A 21788-nucleotide genomic window follows, 5' to 3' on the forward strand; every position below is an offset into this window, starting at 1 on the left:
AAATCAATAATAGCTCTGATCAGCTATTTAGAAAGGGGACAGGAAACTCGGTTTAATTATCTCTTGTCCCTCCTCCCTCCAGAACAAACGTGCAATTACTGAATATTTCACCTGTCGGCTAAATGCACGTTTAGATGGCTCAAGACAACTGTGAGACCCCTTCAGGCACACTTTTTACAGTGCATTTATGAATGGTGCTCCTGATGGAACTAGAGAGATCATGAGAGATCCCACTTTCAATACTGTTTGTGATTGCAGAGGTTTTGGGATAAGATATACTACTTTATTTCCAATCAGTGTATGTCCTGTAACTTTCTGCTGAAATCCTGTAACCTCTTTTATTACAAATGTTCTGGGGGTAGGTAGGGGTTTTTTGTCCAGTTTCTCTTGAGTTCCCCTCCACACAGCAGTACAATGGTACCTTGTTTCTCAGACACGGTACTCAAAATCCTTGGTTCTCAAACGCCGAAAAACCGGAAGCAAGTGTTCTGGTTTTCGAACGTTTTTCAGCCAAACGTCTGATGCGGTTGTTGGCTATTGTTTCCGGGGCGCCTGCACCAATCCGAAGCTGCGCCTTGGCTTTTGAACATTTCGGAAGACAAACGGACTTCCAGAATGGATTAAGTTTGGCACTTTTGTTTTCGCTATTTATTTTGCATTTTTGTTTTTGAGGCTTCGTCGGTTAATTTGTTATTGTGACTGTGTGGAACCCAGCTCAGCTACTGACTGATTGATTGTGTGACTGTGGAAATGGATAAACGCCCCCCTTCCAAACAATGACGATCATCAGTGCAAGTAAGAAAAAAATTTACCGTATTTTTCCGAGTATAACATGCCCCTGTGTATAAGACACCCCCGGGGGGGACCTCAAAATTAAGAAAATGAGGGGATACACTATCCGTGTATAAGATGAACCCCCCCCCCATTTTTAACAGAACTTTTAAAGAAAAAAATCTGAGTCTTATACATGGAAAAGTACGGTAATTTTTATTTTTATCATCTACAATACTGTCTTATTTACTTTATAGTACAGTACATTGATTATTGCTTTCATTTTATGGATCAATGGTCTCATTCAATAGTAAAATTCAGGTTAAATTGCTGTTTTAGGGGTTGTTTTTAAAAGTCTGGAACGGATTAATCCATTTTGCATTACTTTCTATGGGAAAGCGCACCTTGGTTTTGGAACGGACTTCCGGAATGGATTAAGTTTGAGAACCAAGGTACCACTGCATGTCAGAACTAAGTATATGAGCAGCAAACCCCACTTATCCCAGATACCTCTAGTAGAGATATGTGCTTGCAACATGTGCAAAACACATGTTTCTAAAGTAGAACCTGGTAATGGACTCAAAATCCAGAACATCTGAGTGTTTGTTTGAGAGAAAGAAAGAACATATTTCTAGCCCATAATGGAGGAAATAGTGGGGTTCTGGGTAAGTCATCTAGTAACCAGATTGACATTTTTTCATCATGGCTTATTGGTAATAATGAGGATTCAATAAAGATGTTAAGATGGAACCAGAGCCTAAGAGTTAAAGAATTAAGGCTGCTATATTTTGCTACTAGACAAAATATAGGAAAATAATATCAGATTCTTGAGGAGGGTGGGATGGAATATCCAAATAAGAAGCACCTAACAAATTCTCTTTGATACCTAAACCCAACGTCATGTTCCTTGCCTTTTGTAGATTTCTGAAAAACTTTTTATTTTTGGCCCTTGCCAGTCAAGCAGAATTGTTATAGTATAACCCTCCATACCTTTCCCAATTTTCACTGCTTTTTTCATTGGACTGAAAGGTCAAATTTGTAATTTCTCCCCTCCACACTGGTTCAACATGACTGTGGTGAATTATTCAGAAGTTCAACCACTTTGGGGGAAACAAAGGGACGCCGTTTGCTTTTTGATAGTTTGCCATTTAATTTTCTGGATTATAACGATATGAAACTGTTCTGAGATTGATTGTTCCTGACAATCTATTAGTACTGACAAAACAAATGCAAATAAGTGAATAGAAAGTCGAGATATCTTACAAACTAAGATTCTGAGTTACTTTGGGATAAAACATGTATTGAATTTTCAGGGGGCAGCTTTGATACTTCTATCAGAATATGAAATGGTAGGGAAAAGAGAATAAAAACCTCTCAAATGTGAATTCCTTATGAAAGAAGACTGCTTTGAAGTGTTCGCAATGGCACTAGACTGCCGTAGCAGCTGAACTCCAGTTGTCTGTACAAAGATCAGTCTCTCTCTCTATATATACATATATCTTATGTTTCTTTGGCTAAGCAGGAAAAAGACTGTCCCAAGGAGTTGGGTCAACCATGTAATTGCCTTAATGACACTTGAAATTAGCCCAAAGCAAAATTTAAAATATTTGGGTTAAGGACATAGGTACATTGAGCCAGTTCAGATAGTCTGGCAAGTATGTTCACATGATAGAGGTGAGAAGGTGCAATCCTTTGCTTGCGTGGATCATGCCATGTGTGATCCAGGCACCCTACAGTGATGTTTGATAACACACATACAAAATCCAATTTTTTTTGGGGGGGGGAATCCTCTCCAAAAAAGGGGGGGTTGAGAAAATTGCATTATTTATCTGTACACTCGCGTTATGCATGGTAGAGAATGTATACCCATGCAAAGACTCTCTCTAATCTGGTAAATGTCTGAACAAGGACAAAACCTTTGACTGCTATTATGAAAGAGGGAGAGATGAAGGGGGAGAGAGAGACTTACATTTACTTATGAAAAATAAATGTGTATCACAGTAAAGTCATATGACAGCACACTCATTCACTGCATTGATCAAGTAGTCTGTGTAGAGAAGATTGGAATGCACATTTTTTTTTAAAAAATATCAGCCCGTATATTCAAAATAAATGTCTCATCCACACAAGTTACGGTCAACCTTTTGCCTCCAATTTTCGTTTTCATCATCTCCCTTACAGATACGCAGAAATCAGGTACAAGGATTTGTCACAACTCATCAAACTGAAGGACTGAAGCTTCGTTCTTCACATACTGCGTTAGAAAAGAGCGGGATGGGCTGTAACCTGCCCAAGGCCAGCTTTAGCATTTTGTAGGCCCCAGAAAGAGAGACTGACTACCATGGATTCCTCACCTATCTCCAGTGCTTGAGAGTGCAACTGGCTTGTCAGGGAGGAGACAACCTAATTTTCCAGAAAGCCCTGCAGTGATGCTACAGTATGGGGCATCATTGTTGTTTAGTCATTTAGTCGTGTCCGACTCTTCGTGACCCCATGGACCAGAACACGCCAGGCACTCCTGTCTTCCACTGCCTCCCGCAGTTTGGTCAAACTCATGCTGGTAGCTTCGAGAACACTGTCCAACTATCTCGTCCTCTGTCATCCCCTTCTCCTTGTGCCCTCCATCTTTCCCAACATCCGGGTCTTTTCCAGGGAGTCTTCTCTTCTCATGAGGTGGCCAAAGTATTGGAGCCTCAGCTTAGGGATCTGTCCTTCCAGTGAGCACTCAGGGCTGATTTCCTTCAGAATGGATAGGTTTGATCTTCATGGGACTCTCAAGAGTCTCCTCCAGCACCATAATTCAAAAGCATCAATTCTTCGGCGATCAGCCTTCTTTATGGTCCAGCTCTCACTTCCATACATCACTACTGGGAAAACCATAGCTTTTACTATACGGATCTTGGTTGGCAAGGTGATGTCTCTGCTTTTTAAGACGCTGTCTAGGTTTGTCATTGCTTTTCTTCGAAGAAGCAGGCGTCTTTTAATTTCGTGACTGCTGTCATAGGAACTGGCAAGCCACTCCAGTATCCCTGCCAAGAAAACTCCATGGGGCATCATAGGAAATTTAAAATGGTCACCTGTTGCTGCCGCTGCCAGGTAAGCCTACAAAAGGCAGGTGAAGGTCATTAGAGGTCACTCTGCCAAGAGCACCCTCAAAACTGGAACTGTCTCCGCATGAGAGCCACTACAGTCTGCTAAAACATCTTTTAGTCTTTTATGCATGTCTAATCCCACACCCAAGGTCCCCAAAAAGGTGGGTCTTGTTGCGTACCCTAAATGCCTCTAGTCACCTGTGGCCCCCTTGCCAAGCCATGGTCCTAGGGCATCATGCGACTATGCCAGTGTGTGATTCAATAAGCATTCTTGCGACTATTTTAAGTTATCTCCAATATTGGCCTTGGCTTCACACCAAATGACCACTCTTGGACTATTTCAGTGAAAATAGTGAAGAATGGACACTGATACAATGAAATTACATCAGTTCTTCACATGTAGACTTGCTGATGGGAAATAAAGTGAGACAATTGTTTTATTGCATTTAAACAGAAAGGCAAGTTGAAATTCATTATAGTACATGTTCAGCCAAGAATTTATGTCCATGAACTTGGTGAAAGCTGAGTGTTTGTATGAATCTGTATGTATATATTTGTATATATTTTATAGGCTTTGGCTTCGAGTTTATTTTGAAGGAAGATGGGCATACCTATCTGCAAAAGTTCAAAATACTATTGTCCCCCATCTATTGGCTTTGTCAAGAATTAACATTGGCATTAGGAAACTTGAGCACACTCACCACTTTTCAAAACAATACTAACCATTTACAGTGGACAAGTGTTCTGGCTAAGCCTCAGTCTTCATCCTCCAAATAGATTTCATTTATCTTGATACAGATGCAAAAACAAAGCCATAGCAAGCTCCCCATTGTGGCCAAGGCGGAGGGGAGAGAAATATAATAATATAACCTTTCAAAATGTCATAGAAGAAAACGCAGCAGATAAAAAGTTTGCAAGCTAATGGAGATACCTTCAAGATCACTTCACCTTCCAGGGGAATCGAATTTCCCTCTCCACTTGCGTTGCCGAAAGGTTTTTATTACCACCCTGTCTTTCTGAAACACCATTTCTCTTACAAGTGACAATAGTTGTCAAATTCAGATGCAAAGATTTGAGATGATAACAAGCTCCCAAGGCCTTTATTTCTACGCCACTCTCTCTTCATTTCTTGCCTGTTTTCTACTGCTGCCTCTGCCGTGAGGTAAATCTCCTTGAAATCACCGATAGGGACAAGCAGGAGGCTTTAAACAATAACATGGTAACTGAATGGAAGAGGGGGGGGAATAGATGTGCAGCCTCCAACCTCCATCTCTTTGACCTGAACCCTCTTCAACATGTAACAATGAGAAACATACTAGCATAATTCTAGAACTTTCCTAGCACATTGATATTGAAACAATGTGGAACTCCTGAACTAGCACAGTGGTTTGCAAAGGGTTTGGTGTTCCACATTGGTGTGACAGGAAGTTTCAAGGACAATCAATATTATATTTTGGGAATGATTCATGTTATCATGTAGCTGCATTGGTTTATCCTTTCTGGATGTCCCATGATCTTGTTATAAAGTAGCTGTGTACTAGGTTATAAATAAAGCACTGTTAGTTGTCAGGAGCATCCTACACGCGAGTAGAAACCTGGCAGAGACACATGCCCAGCGGGCATGTTCTCTCCCTCCTAGTCGGTCGTTTGGGAGACTCAAAGTCTTTCTCCAGCCCGAACATCACAAGGACTGATGTCTCAGAGACATCAGCACACTTCAAGATCAGCAGAGTGTTAGCAGTCAGCCTGACAGACTCAGTAACGCAGCAATATTGGCTAAACTACTTTATTTACATATAATACACTCAGAGCATTCTGGTCCTTCCTCATCAGCATCAAACAGCAAAGAGAAGGAACACAGGACAAAAAGTCCTACATCACGGAAATACAGTAATACAAACATCCTGTCTCCATCACTTCCCACAATGTGGAACGAAAACATACACCGTCATGTGCGAAAAACAATCCCATGACTGCAAGCACAGGAAAAGAATCCTAACAGTTTGGTGGGAGCACGTTTTTATTCCAGAAATGTGGCCTGGAGGGATTAAGAAACACTGAACCTGGGTGCAGCACTGGGGTGAAACAAGGCTCATCCATCGACTAGTCCCATGGGGTTTTGCCTTTGCCCCACTGTTTTCCCCCAGAAAACACACTCATTATTGCTAAATCGGGTTCCGATTCAGCACTAAACTGCATGATCCAGTTACCACCAAGCTGAACTAAGGTAATACACTTCATTGTGGGGCTGTCTTAGAAAACCATACATAAATTCCCACTGGAGCAAACTGCAGCCACCTAGGTGCTACTGGGGCTCAAAGTCCTAAATGGTTTGGAACCTGGCTGTCTTAAGGACTTCCTTGACCATACTGACTCTGCCTGTGCACCTAGATTGGATTCAGAGGTCCTGCTTGTGTGCCCACAGGTCATGCCTCCTCAGAATTGGCCCCATAATTATGGAAATCCCAATTAACTTTGACCTGTCATCTTCAGACATTTAAGACGGCCTTGGAAATCTCTCTTCACTGCTACCTTTCTTTAAAAGTGTTAATGGCTCTCACAATAATTCCATTCCTAATTGACATGCCTAATATATCTACTATCTGGTATCACTCTTTTTTTAAAAAAAAAAATTCATCATTTCTTCTTTATTAGTTGGTTTTGTGATGGCTTGGCCCCCAAAACTGGTTTTTATTTATTTATTCATTTGTTTATTTGAAAGCATTCTAAACCTCTTAATATTTTAACAAATCTCTAAGCCATATACACTATGCCCGACAGAGAAACAATGTCCATTAAAACAAACATACAACCTAAAACCAATAAAGAACATACAACAGATTCAGGAGTCCATACATATAAAACCAGGACATATAAAATTCAGGTCAGGGATAGCCAATGGGGAAAAGATTAGTCTTTACAAGATGGCTGAAACAACTGGTTGTTGCTGCTTTAGGTACAGAAGGGCATTCTACTGTACTTTGAAAGAAGGAAGGAATGGACAAATGTTGAAGATGAAAAAATACAGTGGTACCACAGTTCTCGAATGTAATCCGTTCCGGAAGACTGTTCGAGTTCAGAAACTTTCGAAAACCGAGGCACAAAGGGCTGTCAGCAATTCAATTGAAAAAACTGAAAAACACAACAGGAAGGATCCGAGACCGGCGGGACCAGAGGTTTACCGAAGACTGGACTAAATTTACTGAGTATTTGAAAAGTATTTGTGATGAGCATATTACATTTGTAGGACTACAAGAAGTTCTGTGAGGAGTAACTTAATAAATATTGTAAAAATGGAAAGGGAGAAACGATTTGTTAGAAAATGTAAAGGCAATATTAAGTTAAGAATTGCAGGAGAAATAATCAAGACGGAAGACTATCAGAGATGCTGAAGGAAGTCCAAACAAGGATATATGTATAATAATTTGTGTGGTATGTCTTTAAAATTTTTGTATGCTAAAAATTAATAAAAAAATATTATAACACTAAAAAAAGAGAAAGCTGAAAAACACAACAGTGGAAGCCGTTCAACTTCCAAGGCATGTTCGAAAACGGAAGCATTTATTTCCAGGTTTTTGGCGTTCAGGTTCCAAAACATCCATCAATGGAGAAGTTCGAGAACCAAGGTAACACTGTACCTACCTTCCTCCCCCCTCCTTTTTTTTTAAAGCTTTGAAGAAAAGAAACCCATTGTCACCTGCTATCCCTTTCTCAGATAAATCTTACTCTGGCCTTCCAGTCTTACTCTGGCCTCCCAATCTTACTCTAGCCTTCCATCCACCTGCAGAATTGATACCCAAATCTGAAAGACTCAGACAGCCAGTTGTAATGTCCAGATTCAGAGACCATAAGCCACTGAATCCCATCTGCTTTGGGCAACAACAAGAGAGGAGTGATGTCTTTGTGTCCTGCTGGCATCTATCTGGCCAAAACTGGATAGAGACTGCTAGGGCAGATGACTCTTTTGTCTGATCCCCCACAACTATTTTTAGATTCCTAAATTATTTTATTCAATGGTAGAGGTAGCCGATGTGGTTCCTTCTAGATGTTATGGACTCCAAATCCCATCAGCACCAGCCTATGGCCAAGGATGATGGGAGTTGTTCTCACAACATCTGAAGAACGCTACATTGGCTACATACGTTCTAAGCAATAATTTAAGATTTTTTAAAAAATGTTTTATTTGTTTTCAATCTGTTGAGCAAAATGGGACCAGCATCCACAATAGTCTGTTGCTAGACTAACACAGATTTGTGCAGGACGTGGGTGGCGCTGTGGGTTAAACCACAGAGCCTAGGACTTGCTGATCAGAAGGTCAGCGGTTCGAATCCCCACGACGGGGTGAGCTCCCGTTGCTCAGTCCCTGTTCCTGCCAACCTAGCAGTTTTAAAGCACATCAAAGTACAAGTAGATAAATAGGTACCGCTCCGGTGGGAAGTTAAATGGTGTTTCCATGCGCTGCTCTGGTTCGCCAGAAGTGGCTTAGTCATGCTGGCCACATGACCCGGAAAATGTACGCCGGCTCCCTCGGCTAATAAAGCGAGATGAGCGCCGCAACCCCAGAGTCGGTCACGACTGGACCTAATGGTCAGGGGTCCCTTTACCTTTACCTTAAAAGATATATGCATATTAACCCATGCATGCCCTACTTAGTTATAATGATGTACCTTGCTTTCAGGATCTCCTGTGAAGTATGTTAATTTTACTGACATCATTCTCTGTGATTACATTTTGGTTTCCGAAAATATCACTCCATTGTCTTCTCAGAATTAGTTTCCAGCATAATTAAAGTGATGGATTATAAACAGGCACACACACAAAAACCACTGAAAGATGACAGGGAGCTAAATATTATGCTTGGAAGTTATTGGTGGCTTTCATTATTTCGTCTTGCACTGACATCCCCTCACCCCTTGCCTTTTATACTTTTCCAGAATCCAGGACAGCCACTTAGAGTAAAGCAATTACAATTTGCCTAGTCAATTATCAAACCTATGGAACCTCATTTTCCTACGCCGGTTTATTTTTAACACAGCTTCTTTAACATCACTTGGTCTTAAATAAATAAAAACCGGAAAATAAATGTGGGCTACAATAAGCCCATATGATTGTTATATCCAAGTTTACAAGAACCATGGACAATGATTCTTAAAAAGAGGTAGCTTCCGCAGATGTAAACCAAGAGAGGACTGAGCTGCAAATAAAACATTTTAAATGTGTTGTAAAGTGCAATATACAAATGTGACACTAGATGGTGAACATGAGCTATGCAAAATTCAATGTCTTTTTCAAAACTTTTTTTAAAAAAGCATTTTCACAGCGTTTTTTATGTTTGTAGATTCCACCAGGATCCTGCCATCCTTCCACCAGGAAGGATTCAAAACCTGCGGGACCAGAGATTCTTAGAAGACTGGAGTAAATATGTGAACTATTTGAAAAGTAATGGTAATTGTCAGATGGCTCACGAGTAACCAGGCAGGACTCTGACCTGTCTTTTACAGGTTTTATTTAGGTGCAAAACTATTTACAGTGCAGAACCCCAAAGTTCATGTCTGTCTCAATCGCTAGCAGAATCCAGGAATGCTTGTTTCCTGGACCTCCCCCAACATAAAAGTCTCATTACGCCCAGCCTTCTCCTTCCCTCTTTTCGCTTTAGACTCCTGCGCAGGGTGGGCGACGGAAGGGGTGTGCTTCCCTCCTGGCCGACTTGGCCAGGAGTGGTGCTTAGGTCCTTTCACCTCTTCCCCACTAGAGGTGGGGCTTTCCTCCTCACCGGAAGAGAAACTGCTTCGCAAGATTTTCAGAGGCTCCCTGTAACACAACTGCCCCTCTGTTTCCCTCCCCTATACCAATGGCAGTTCCCTGACAGTAATGAACAGATCACGCTAGTAGGATTGCAAGAAGTTTTGTAAGGAGGACTATTTGAAATATTGCAAGAAAGACTATGAGAAGAATTGTTAGTTAATGATAATTAAGAGTAATAGAGAAATTAAGAACTGTAGAATAAGTGATAAAGAACGAAAAATCATCAGAGGTTTGATGGAAGTCTAAAATATTGTATAAGATAAGAAGTTATGTTATATGATTGTTGGAAATATGTTTAAAAAACCAATAAAAATGTAAAAAAATAAAAGCTAGCACATGCCTCCTGACATGCTTGCTTTCTATAGGCAGAGAGATTTTGACCTCACGTGCACTATACATTGAAATCACTGGTGCCACCTGAACAGTCACTGCTCCCCCCAAAGATGCCTGGGAAATGTAGTTTGCAAAGGGTGCTGGGAGTTTTTAGGAGACTGCTCTTTCCCTCAAAGAGCTACAGTTCTCAGAGTTCCCTGGGAAGAGGGTGTGACATTAACATATGAGAGTGCTGGAAGTGAAATAGTTAAACAAGTTACCCAATCAGAACCCGGGGGGTGGAGTCAGAGGAACTATAAAACCAGCTCTGGGAGGAGTTCATTGGGAGTTGGGTGGTTGGTTGGAGTGGGAGTGAATTGGGATAGAGTCTGTGGGTAGGTTGAGTTAGTGTAGCAAAATAAGCTGAGTCAGGAACAGTTAGGAGCTAGGAAGACAAGTAAATATCTGAGAGGTGGTTTATTGAGTGAGAGCAGGTAGCGGAAGTTATAGGTCTGGATAGGCACCCCATGATTGTAATTGACCAATACCGTTTATGAAACCACACACTTGTGTGCAAGAAATAAACAGAAGTTTATGTTCCAATTTAACCCTGACTGGACTCAGGATTGTCCCAGGTAGGGCCTGGGTGGTGGCAGTGAGAAATCAAGTGGTGGCACAAGGATCAATAGATGGTGAATTGTTTGGGGACCCTGTGTGATTGCCACAGAGGGATCAGCTGTTAAACCACTCTGGGAATCGTAGCTCTGGGAGGGAAATAGGATTCTCCTAGCAACTCTCAGCACCCTTGACAAACAGCTCCTGGGATTCTTTGCAAGAAGCCATGAAGTGGTACGATACAGCTTTCAATGTGCTGGTGGGGCCTGACACTGTTTCTGTCTAACAAGAACAATATAACATTATTGCATCAGTGAGGATGAAAGGGTTCAATGAGACTATATAATTTGAGATGTTGACTCTCACATGGAAATACATTGGCGACAGAAATATACATATGGGAGCCTTCCAGTGTTCAATGTGTGACTACCCACTGCAATCGCACTACAGCAGCAACATTTATCATGGCGGCATAACAAGCTGACACAGAATTAGATTTCACATTTAACACAGAAAGTTCAAGAGGGAAGACACGATAACGCAAGACGAACCAGTCTTATTGTGATGAATTGATTTCATTCTGGCCTACAAAATACATCTATCTGGATTAAATCCTCAGAAAAGCAAATGGAGCCGTTGCACGCAATCTGACGCCCACGGAAGGTGTCAGTTCTTAGACTTAATGAAGAGTTAGCCCTGCTGTTTCTGGGTTATCTATATGCTCACCTACATAAATGGGGAGGAGGCGACAATGGTGTAAAGTAAGGGCTGCCAGCCTGCCGCTATTCTACTGATCTGACGCCCCTCAAAACCCTTGCCGTTCTCACAGTAAATCAGTATCGGCAGCAGAGAAGTTGTTGCAATGTTTCATTTCAAGCTGCTCATGGGATCATAGAATTGTTACGTTTTAAGGGACTCAGAGGGTCATCAAAATGTATCTGCCTGGGTTTGCATATTGTGTCAATAAAACGAGCCTCCACAGAGCTAGCTGGCAGCTTGCTTGTGCACAGCTCACCTGCATTATCAACTCCTGCCTCATGTCCTTCACTTCCCATGCACACCCTTCCGCTTCCTCCCCATGCAAGCAACGTGTGAGATGAAAACTCTACACGGAGGCAGGATTTGCATTACCGTATTTTTCGCCCTATAGGGCGCACTGGCCCATAGGGCGCACCTAGTTTTCAGGGGGGGAAATCAAGGAAAAAAATATGATCCCACCCCCGCAGCTCTGGGAGCAGCAGACAGGCTGCATGCAGCCTGTGCGCTACTCCAAGACCTTCTCCCTGCTTTTGCGGGAGGTGGCAGAATTCCCCCACCTCCTGCAAAAGCCCACAGGAGCCGCGTGCGACTCCTGCGGGCTTTTCGACCAGGAGGGAGAAGGGACTGAAACGGCCAGTCAGTCCCTTGTCCCTCCTCGGGGAAAAGCCCCCAAGAGCGGCGCGCTCTTTAAAGGGTGTGCGGCTCCTGCGGGCTTTTCTACGAGGTGGGGGAATTCCCCCGCCCCTCGTAGAAAAGCCAGCAGAAGCCGCGCACCCTTTAAAGAGCGCACAGCTTCTGCGTGCTTTTTTGGGAGGTGGGGGAATTCCCCCATCTCCCGCAAAAGCCCACAGGAAGGAGAAGGGACTGACTCAGCCAGCCAGTCCCTTCTCCCTCCTTGGGGAAAAGCCCCCAAGAGCGGCACACTCTTTAAAGGCTGCGCGGCTCCTGCGGGCTTTTCGACCCAGCTTGTGGGGCTGGCGGTGGGGGGAAGCGCTGCTTTCCCCCACTGCCAGCCTCAAAGAGCAGACTCTCCTGGCTTCAGCGAAAGCAACGAGAAGCCTCCGGAGCGCAGGCTTCAGAGGCTTCCCGTTGCTATTGCTGAAGCCAAGGAGCCTGCATTCGCCCCATAGGACGCACACACATTTCCCCTTCGTTTTTGGAGGGGGGGGAGTGCGTCCTATAGGGCGAAAAATACGGTACTCTTCCCATGAAAAAGGATGACTACAACATCAAGCCCCTTAATTAATAATAATAATAGTAATAATAATAATAAATTACTTATACCCCGCCCAACTAGCTGGGTTTCTCCAGTCACTCTGGGCAGCTCCCAGCAGGATATTAAAAACATGATAAAACATCAAACATAAAAAATTTCCCTAAACAGGGCTGCCTTCAGATGTCTTCTAAAAGTCAGATAGTTGTTTATTTCCTTAACATCTGATCGGAGGGCATTCCACAGGGCGGGCGCCACTACTGAGAAGGCCCTCTGCCTGGTTCCCTGTAACCTCACTTCTCGCAGTGAGGGAACCACCAGAAGACCCTCGGAGCTGGACCTCAGTGTCCGAGCTGAATGATGGGGGTGGAGACGCTCCTTCAGGTATACAGGACCGAGGCCATTTAGAAGTCAGCACCAACACTTTGAATTGTGTTTGGTAACGTACTGGGAGCAAATGTAGGTTTTTCAGGACTGGTGTTATATGGTCTCGGTGGTCACTCCCAGTCACCAGTCGAGCTGCTGCATTCTGGATTAGGTGTAGTTTCCGAGTCAGCTTCAAAGGTAGCCCCAAGTAGAGCCCATTGCAGTTGCATGGATCAGGCCCTAATTTTGCTGTCCGGTAAGCAGAAAGTGTGCAAGTATTAGCACAGCCCAAGCCAGCATGACCTATGATCAGAGGACATCAAGAGAGACATTCCTACTTTGGACCACACATACTGCAGGCATCCCTGGTGTGAACTATATCAATTGTCTGTAACCTGGGGCCCTGCAAAAACTTTGGACCAACTCCCATCAACCTGGCTAGGGCTGATAGGGAGTTGGAGTCCAAAGCATCGTGGGGAAGGGGATAGGTTGGGGAAGGCCAAAGTATATTATCTAAAATGTTTGAGAGAAATTAATATCATGAACATTATGCTGATTCTTGTTTGTTATCCATTTTACCCATCAAAGATTTAAAGTTGCAGGTATCTGCCAAATGATGCATTAATTTTGATTTAGGCAATTTTTTATTAAATATCGTGCCAGATTGCAGTCTCATTCCAATTTTCCAACAGAGTCCACACAGTTTACCCTGTCTTATACAAATGTATAGTTGGCTCACTGAACATTCATTGATATTTTCTATAATCTTTCTAATTGGTTAAGTAATGCTGGCATTTGGAATAATAATATTAACAGCATTGTTAGAGTAATTAAGGAAATGGAGAAGCTCTCCAAAGGATGTTCTTTAATAAGATCCCAATATTCTGAAGCTTTCATCTTCAGAATGAGTTTAAAATAGTGCCCAAGAAATGCATTATTTGAAAATGGAGCTGAGTTAATTATTATTTTGATTTGGTTACAATGAAATAAAATAGTGGGTGTGTTATTTTAATTCATGCTGCAGATATTACTTACTTATTTATGTCCTTGTACTCACAATCCACCCTTCTTCCTCCCAGTGGGAGCCTGACCCCATTAGTAGAGGCATGACGCTGTTAACCTCTTATTTGATGTTCTCAGGCCCCAGAAAGCATTGAGAATTTGGCACGACAGCTCCAGAAAAACCATATATATAAACATTTGAACTGAATTCATAAATTGCCCCAGACATATTCCAAACCACATCCTGGTTCCATGCTTGCTGGCTATATCTGCCTCAGCAATTCCCACTATAAAGTTTCACCAGTTCAATCTACTGCCACACACCCACCAAGATAAAACCAGAAAGCCAAAGAACCAGTCTATTCCGAACTTAAAAATGGAAAGCGTCATGCTGGTGGTCAACAAAAGAGGTTTGAAGACCGTCTCAAGGCAAATATTTAAAAATGTAGTATAAACACCAACAATTGGGAAACACTTGCCTGTGAGTGCTCCAACTGGAGAACAGCCTTTACCAAAGGTGTCATGGGCTTTGAAGACACTCGAACTCAGGACGCAAGGGAGAAACGCGCTAAGAGGAAGGCACCCTTGGCAAATCCACACCGTGATCAACTCCACCCAGAAACCAATGTCCCCACTGTGGAAGGACGTGTGGATCCAGAATTGGCCTCCACAGTCACTTACAGACTCATTGTTAAAACCGTGTTTATGGAAGACAATCTTATTCAGCTACGAGCGATCGCCAAAGAAGAAGACAACTTTTCACATCTTCCAAGCACACTGCCAGCTGAGGTGGCCTTGTGACTGCCTGGTGCATTCTTTTCATATATGAGGGGCTCCATCTGAATGCTCTCTGCTTTTGTGACTCAACTTTTTAAAGCACCACCTCAAGCATGTGAAAAAGCTGCTTCACGTGCAAGTTTTGGACCTGCCATTGCCCTTTACATAGCTATGGCTGCCAGGGTTGAAAGTTAAGAGTTGGAGGGTGGGCAGATTGGTCGTGAAAATATTGTAGCTTGTCTGTGCAAAGGGGCAAGAGTAGTGGCTGTAAGTATAAAAATATAACAGGCAGACTCTCCATTCCAAACATTTTGCACCAAACCTGCTGTGTAGCATATGAGGCAGGAATATTTAGAAATTCTTTTTCTGCCTGTTGCCTTATCAGTTTCTCTCAGTTTAGGAAAGACACAATAAGGAATTTATCTGAACTTAATCTGTCATTCCCACCCCCCTCCCATCACTCTAAGTTGCTGTCTTTTGTTCTTACTCTAGAAAACAAAGTCACAAAGGTATTAAATCGAGCAGGTGCTTTTTACGAAATTATTTTCTGGAGCTACAGGTCTTTCCCTTTGTCTAAATGTAACAAAAGAAGCCCAAAGGGACCACCAAGTTAAATGAGTGATTTAAGTCTACATGCATGCATATGGCTTTTATCTGTGCAGATTCCCACAGTCCCAATGGGCGCAATGATCACACTTCTGTGATCTATGGTCAGAAATCAATGGGAAGTCACATCGGCATGTAATTTCTGACTACTTATTGTCATTACCCCAAAGTCCACCAGTGACCAGGACCCAGGTTCAGAGGCTACATTGCCATTGGCTGAGGGAGGTTCCTGCTCTGAGCCCAAGTACAGGTGACCCACTAAAACTGAGACTGGCACCAACAGGTCACTGAACTGGATGCCACAGCACCAAGGTTCATAGAACCAGAGGAAGAAGGCGCAGCAGAGACTGTACTTTTTGAGAATACTAAGGAAAAACCATCTTCCGCAGAAACTGCTGCTTGCCTTCTATCACTGTGCCATTGAGAGCGTGCTCACTTACGGCTTATGTGTGTGGTACGGAAGCTGTACTACCCGGGACAGGATGGGGTTGTGCAGGGTTGTTAAGGCAGCAGAGAGCATTGTTGGCTGCCCACTCTCCACCTTAGAGCAGATTTATGCCACAAGGTGCCATAGGAAGGCACTGGACATAGTAAAAGATCCATCGCATCCTGGTCACTGTCTCTTCGAGCTCTTGCCGTCGGGACGGAGATACAGGACGATGAAGACAAGAACGAGCCGTCTTAAGAACAGCTTCTTCTCCAGCGCGATCTCGGCCCCGAATGGGAAGCCCGGACTTTGAAAGTCATCTAATCTCCCTTGCTGTATTATACTGTATTGTTTAATTAGTGTTTTTATGGAGCAGTTAAGTAATTTCATTGTCCCCAAAGGGGGCAAGGACAATAAAGATATTATTATTATTATTATTATTATTATTATTATTATTATTATTATTAAGAACCCTTCGCAAGTATTTCCCCTTAGGAACCAAGTGTCTCTGACACAACTTGCTAGTCCAGCGCCACCAGGAACATACCAGGCAGGAGACCTTAGAGGGGAGGAGATGCACTCATTTCCAAGCCACAGGGTTAGCTCTTTAAGGGTCTATGGTTCTCCAAGAGAAGAAGGGGAGCATTTGAGAGGTTGACTATGGGCACAGGCTCAAAAGCCTCAGCTCACCTCTTGCGCTAGTCAGAGCAAGAGGCTCACTTGGAGCTCTCCATGGTGCTGTGAGAACCAATCTGCCTTGCTTCCTCCCCTCCCTCCCAACTGTGGATTCCCCCTAGAACCATAAACAGGACACTTATGGCCCAAGCGCATGGTTTAAGAGTCTTTGAAACATGACACTGGGCCACATGGAGCAATTCACATCTAAATGCCTTTAACATGCCCAGTGTCTCATTTAAAATTGGCTCATTACAAACCAAACGTTTGTCTACTTGAATTATTTTTATTTATTAGAAGCTTTTTATTCTGTTCTTCAGTCCAGAGACTGCCAAGGCACCGAGAGTCTTTTAGAAAATTAAAAATTTATAAATTACAAATTAAAAGCAGTGATCGCTAGAGATACCCGAATACAAAACTTTATGGAGTGACGAGCACTATAGCGGTGAGCTCCGTGGCTCAGGAAATACTAATAATGCTAATGATCTCCTGCTCCATTTCATTTCCTATCACATTTGCAGCAGCTCATATGTGCAAATGGAAATTTGAGAAGCAGCATGTCTTTCAGGGATTGAAGGGAAACCAGCCCTGCATTAGAAAGGGAGTGCGCACTCCGACAAATGTGTCGAACTCTTTCTGCCTTAATAGCGGGGATGATGACTAATACAAAAATGTGCAGCTAAATGCTTCATTAGCAGGATAAAACCACACCATTACCAGCCCACGCATAACCCCCCTCTTTTGCTGCAGAAGTGCAAGTTAATGGACTAAGCTTCCCGCAGGCTGGAGAAATAAAATTGCAAAGAATCCAAAATGTGAACACCCTTTTCAATGGGCTCCCCAATGTCTCTCCTAAGCTTTAGGCCACCACTGGTTTTCTGCCTGCAGATGGGAATGGAGGCAAGAGTGACAAGTCTGGGACCAGAGGAGAGTCGAGAGTTTGCACAAAGCTGAAAGCAGTAAAGCAAGCGTGTTTCACTGTTATACGTCATTTCCACACATTTTCATGCCAAACGTTTTTATGCCAGACAGTTTTCCTAGGAAGCAGGTTGGACACAGAGGAAGATGGTCATCTGCATGCAACGCGGAGAGCAGTGATCCTGTCTCACTTGGTCCCCTCTTTAAATTAAGGAAACAGATCCTAAGCAAAGAAGAAGAAGCGCCCAAGGTCTTACCAGCCGGGTGGAATGCTCTGTCGCAGGAGACCAGGGCCCTGCGGGACTTGACATCTTTCCGCAGGGCCTGCAAGACAGAGCTGCTCCGCCTGGCCTTCAGTCCAGGCCCAGTTTGATACCCCTCTATGGGACCCTGTAAATTACCTCTTTGGCCTTGTTATCAGCTCATGTGAGACCAACATGGATAGCTGGCCCTGATGAATACTTGAGGTTCCTGTCCCCTGTGGTTGTAACTCGTGGGCAGTCGTTTAATTTTATCCTGATTCAAATTTTTAAGCTGTATTTTAATCAATTGTTTGATTGTGTTTTGATGTATTAGATATTTGATGTTAGCCGCCCTGAGCCTGGTCTTGGCCAGGGAGGGCAGGGGATAAATAAAAATTTACTTACTACTAATTTACTTACTTACACCCAGCACCACACATGGAAGGGGTAAGCCTGGTCCTCAGTGGCCACGCATGGCTTTTGAGGCACCAGAGGCAACTGAGCATATTGAGTTCTGCATGCCTGATGATGGAGTTCCATCCTTTTTAAATAGCACCATTTATTTCTTCAATTTGTTTATGAATCACTTTCCATGAAACATCCCAAAGCAATTTAACGATAAAAACACCAGCAGTGAAAAACATGTGCACGACGACCTTGCTTCAGACCTTGGTGCCTCCAAGGGGATGTGGGAAATATTTCTGCCTGAAACGGCGAGGGGCTGCTGCCCGGCAGGAAGTGATGACAATATAGTTGTACCTTGGATCTCAAACGCCTTGGCTCCCGAACAGATTGGCTCCCAAACAATTGAAACCCAGAAGTGAGTGTTCCTGCTTTCAAACGTTCTTTCAGAAGCCGAACGTCTGATTTGGCTTCCGTGGCTTCCGATTGGCTGCAGGAGCTTCCTGCAGCCAATCAGAAGCCACTCCTTGGTTTCCAAATGTTTTGGAAGTCAAACAGATTTCTGGAACAGGTTCCGTTCGACTTCCAAGGTACGACTGTACTGAACTCGACAGACTAACAGTCTGACTTGCTATAAGGCAGCTTCCTCTGTTCCTACAATTAATTTGTCCCAATGGTTTTAATGGAGCATTGCTCATCTGGCTTCCTGGCACTGAGGACAAAGCCAACGCAATATCCCTGCTGGTGTGCCCAGACCATGCTGAGCTCCCCTCAGCCCTTCGTAGTAACCAGCAGCAACATTTGCTACTGGGAAGCCAGGTGGGCAATGTCATCCTTCTTCAACTGTCCCTCTAACTGATGCTCCATTTGTCTGATTTAGCATGGCTCCAGCACAACACCACACATTGCAAGAAGCTGTGTGTAGCACTGAAAGTCAGGTTTGTGGAGGCAGCTCCCAGCCAGGGGTCCTCCTTTCGGCCACCAGGGGAGAGCAGAGAGGGTTCAGCGCACCACACCTAGCTTCAAATCTCTTTCAGGAGGCTCATCTTCCACACAAGGCTACCACAATCAGGGTGAGGACCCAGTCTTGAAAGATCAGCAGTAGCCACGGCTCCGCAAGGAGATAAAGGAAATTCTGATGGAGCTATTGTACTTTAGGATCAACAGGAACTTTTATCTGCCACATTTATTTCCGGACAGCTTACAGTATCAATAAAATGCTAAAATACAAATGTTAAGCCCAGGGGTTATTTTTCAGCAGGGGGCTGGTCCACTGTTCCTCAGACCATGTGGTGGGCCAGACTATGGTTGTTGTTGTTTTTTTTTTGGGGGGGGGGGATGAACAAATTCCTATGCTCCACAAATACCCCAGAGATGCATTTGAAATAAAAGGACACATTCTACTCATGTAAAAACACGCTGATTCCCGGACCATCCACGGCCGGATTGAGAAGGCGATTGGGCCTGATCCAGCCCCCAGGCCTTAGTTTGCCTTCCCATTAAATAGGCAGTCATAGCCAATAATTTGGCCACTATATATTAGGACAGTACAAGCAAGTATGTAGCAGAAACTACAAAGGTGAGATTTCAGGTGATAACAGAAGTAGAATTTGAGTTGTCTTTCACAAAACAACTGTTTAACAAGATGTTTTAATTACACACACACACACAATGTCCCATTTAGAAACAGTGGGGGTGAAGTGATTTGAGGGCTGGTCTTAGACCAGGGAAACCTATATACAGATCTCTACTCAATTACTGAATAAACGTGTGCCAGTAACTACCATCGCAGATATGTTTCCAGGATAAAAGCAGTGAGGTGACATATGCTGGCATCATTAGCGCAAGGTCAGGATCAAAATGTAATAAATATAAATATACTTAAAAGAAAAGTAGTTGCATCTGTGGAACTGTCAAGCTCTTGAGCTGAAGTTCAAAAGTGAAATTTAAATGAAAAATAATAGCATTGGTGAAACTTTTAACCTTTTGACCTTAAATTTCACCCCCACCCCAGCAGTGCTCTCTTGGTCCAGTGCAGGAAATACTTCAGAAACATCACAGACATGTTCTTACATCTATAATGCTGTGCCAGGAGATGTATGTATGTATCTGGATGTATTATCCATTATTACTTTGTGCCCTCTAGTGGCGTTTCAATGCTTCGTTCTTAACATGAATGTTCTAGCATTTCACTGGATGTAAATGCAAATCTGAAACAGTCAGAACCTACTGCTATCCACAGGCCAGAATAATATGTTGCTGGCCAAACAGCACTTCCAAACCCCTGGCCACTGCTTCTCTTCCTGCAAAACAACAGCAAGACATTTTGCCGCCTGAAGCAGAAGACAATATTGCACCCTTCCTCCCATTCCATGTCTGAAAGTTGACAGGACTGGCAACCGAATCAAACTTCAACAGTGGCTATAGTCTCCTGCACACTGATGCAGGTTGAATATAGTGTCATTCGGCAGAGCCTAGCTGCACTGGACTGTAAATATTCTCCAGCTGAACCAACTTTCAACACTAGTTCTGGGTCAGTGGACTCATAGGTTAGCCAAGGTGCCCCAGGCAGCGGCCCCAGGACCATCCCAAGACATTTTACTGCCTGAGGCAGAAAACAAGATGGTGCCTCTCACCAACTCCACATACAGAAACTCACTACACCGGTTGTTACTTCCACACTGGCAATGGGATAGCATCCTTGTTAATATTATGCCATTACCTCTCCCACCAAACGTCTCATCAACCAACACAGATGCTTAACAGAGTGTCACTCAATGCACTAAGCAATAATGTTGTTGTTTTCAAAATTTTGCTGATAGCCAAACTCTCAGTACCGTCAAATCACAAAAAAACAACCTTGGTAGTACAGTAGCATAGTGATTTCCTTGAAAAATTTAAAAACACATATACTGAAGTAAAATCCATACATTAAAAGCTCATCAAAGATAATATGCCTATGAGTCAGAAAAAAGCGTTAGTGGTGGAGAAGGGGAAACCTATTAAAGAACAGTGTTATACAGTACCGATCTTTACAATATTGAAAGTGTTTCTAATCTTCCATTTTCTATTGTTCCAGTAAGCTCAATTTCCTTTCTAAATTGTGTTTTTGCATTGTCCTTTCTTGTGCCTTCAAAAATGCTATTTCAACATCACAGTCCAGCTCTCCCAACGTATATCACCCAGTGAGAGTATTATTTAACTTTCCGGGCCTGCAATCGCATTCTTATAAAATAACAGGATTTACTATGAAATCCTTCAGATGGCAAATTTCACAAACGATCTGATAGCTCTGCTAGTCGTGTATCATTTGTATCTTTCTAGATTGCAATGTAAGAAAAAGGCAGGTTGGCAGCCATAATTTTAGTGCACTAATATTTTTGTTTTCGCAAGGGCACTGTTGTAAGAGTTATCCCATTCAACCCTGAGACTTCGACGTGCTGATGATTAAGAAAGATCAAGCTTAAGCAAGGTGGATCTATATCGGCCAAACCTGAATGAGGTCTTCACAAGCGCTTCGGGACTCTCCACCGCCGGCAGCTCCTCCGCTAAGATTTCTTCTGGAGGTCTTGGGTCAAAGATGATGGCTGGCTTCTGTTTTTCCTTAAGATTTCCTGTAAGCCCACCAATAATGGTATTCCACAGACAGTTCTGAGATTTCGACCCTGGGCGGAAAAGAAGACAAACCGATATGAAAACTCGCCCTTCAGAGAACTGAAGACAAGTAGTACAGTGGCAACTCAGGTTAAGTACTTAATTCGTTCCGGGGGTCTGTACTTAACCTGAAACTGTGCTTAACCTGAAGC

General features: G+C 43.2%; 1 protein-coding gene across 4 annotated transcripts in view; it reads right to left on the minus strand.

The window, feature by feature from the left end:
• PDE1C (phosphodiesterase 1C) overlaps nt 1-21788 on the minus strand; it is a 336024-nt gene that overhangs the window by 197159 nt on the left and 117077 nt on the right. For all 4 annotated transcript variants that reach the window (XR_014517662.1, XR_014517663.1, XM_083468113.1 and 1 more), the window contains exon 3: nt 21476-21647. Coding sequence is in view for 2 of the 4 variants with exons in the window: in XM_083468113.1 (XP_083324239.1) it covers nt 21476-21647 (172 nt within the window). In the remaining 2 variants the exon portion in view is untranslated. The remainder of the gene's footprint in view (nt 1-21475; nt 21648-21788) is intronic.

This window comes from Podarcis liolepis, assembly GCF_965112155.1.
Source record: "Podarcis liolepis genome assembly, chromosome: 12".
NCBI classification, from domain to species: domain Eukaryota; kingdom Metazoa; phylum Chordata; class Lepidosauria; order Squamata; family Lacertidae; genus Podarcis; species Podarcis liolepis.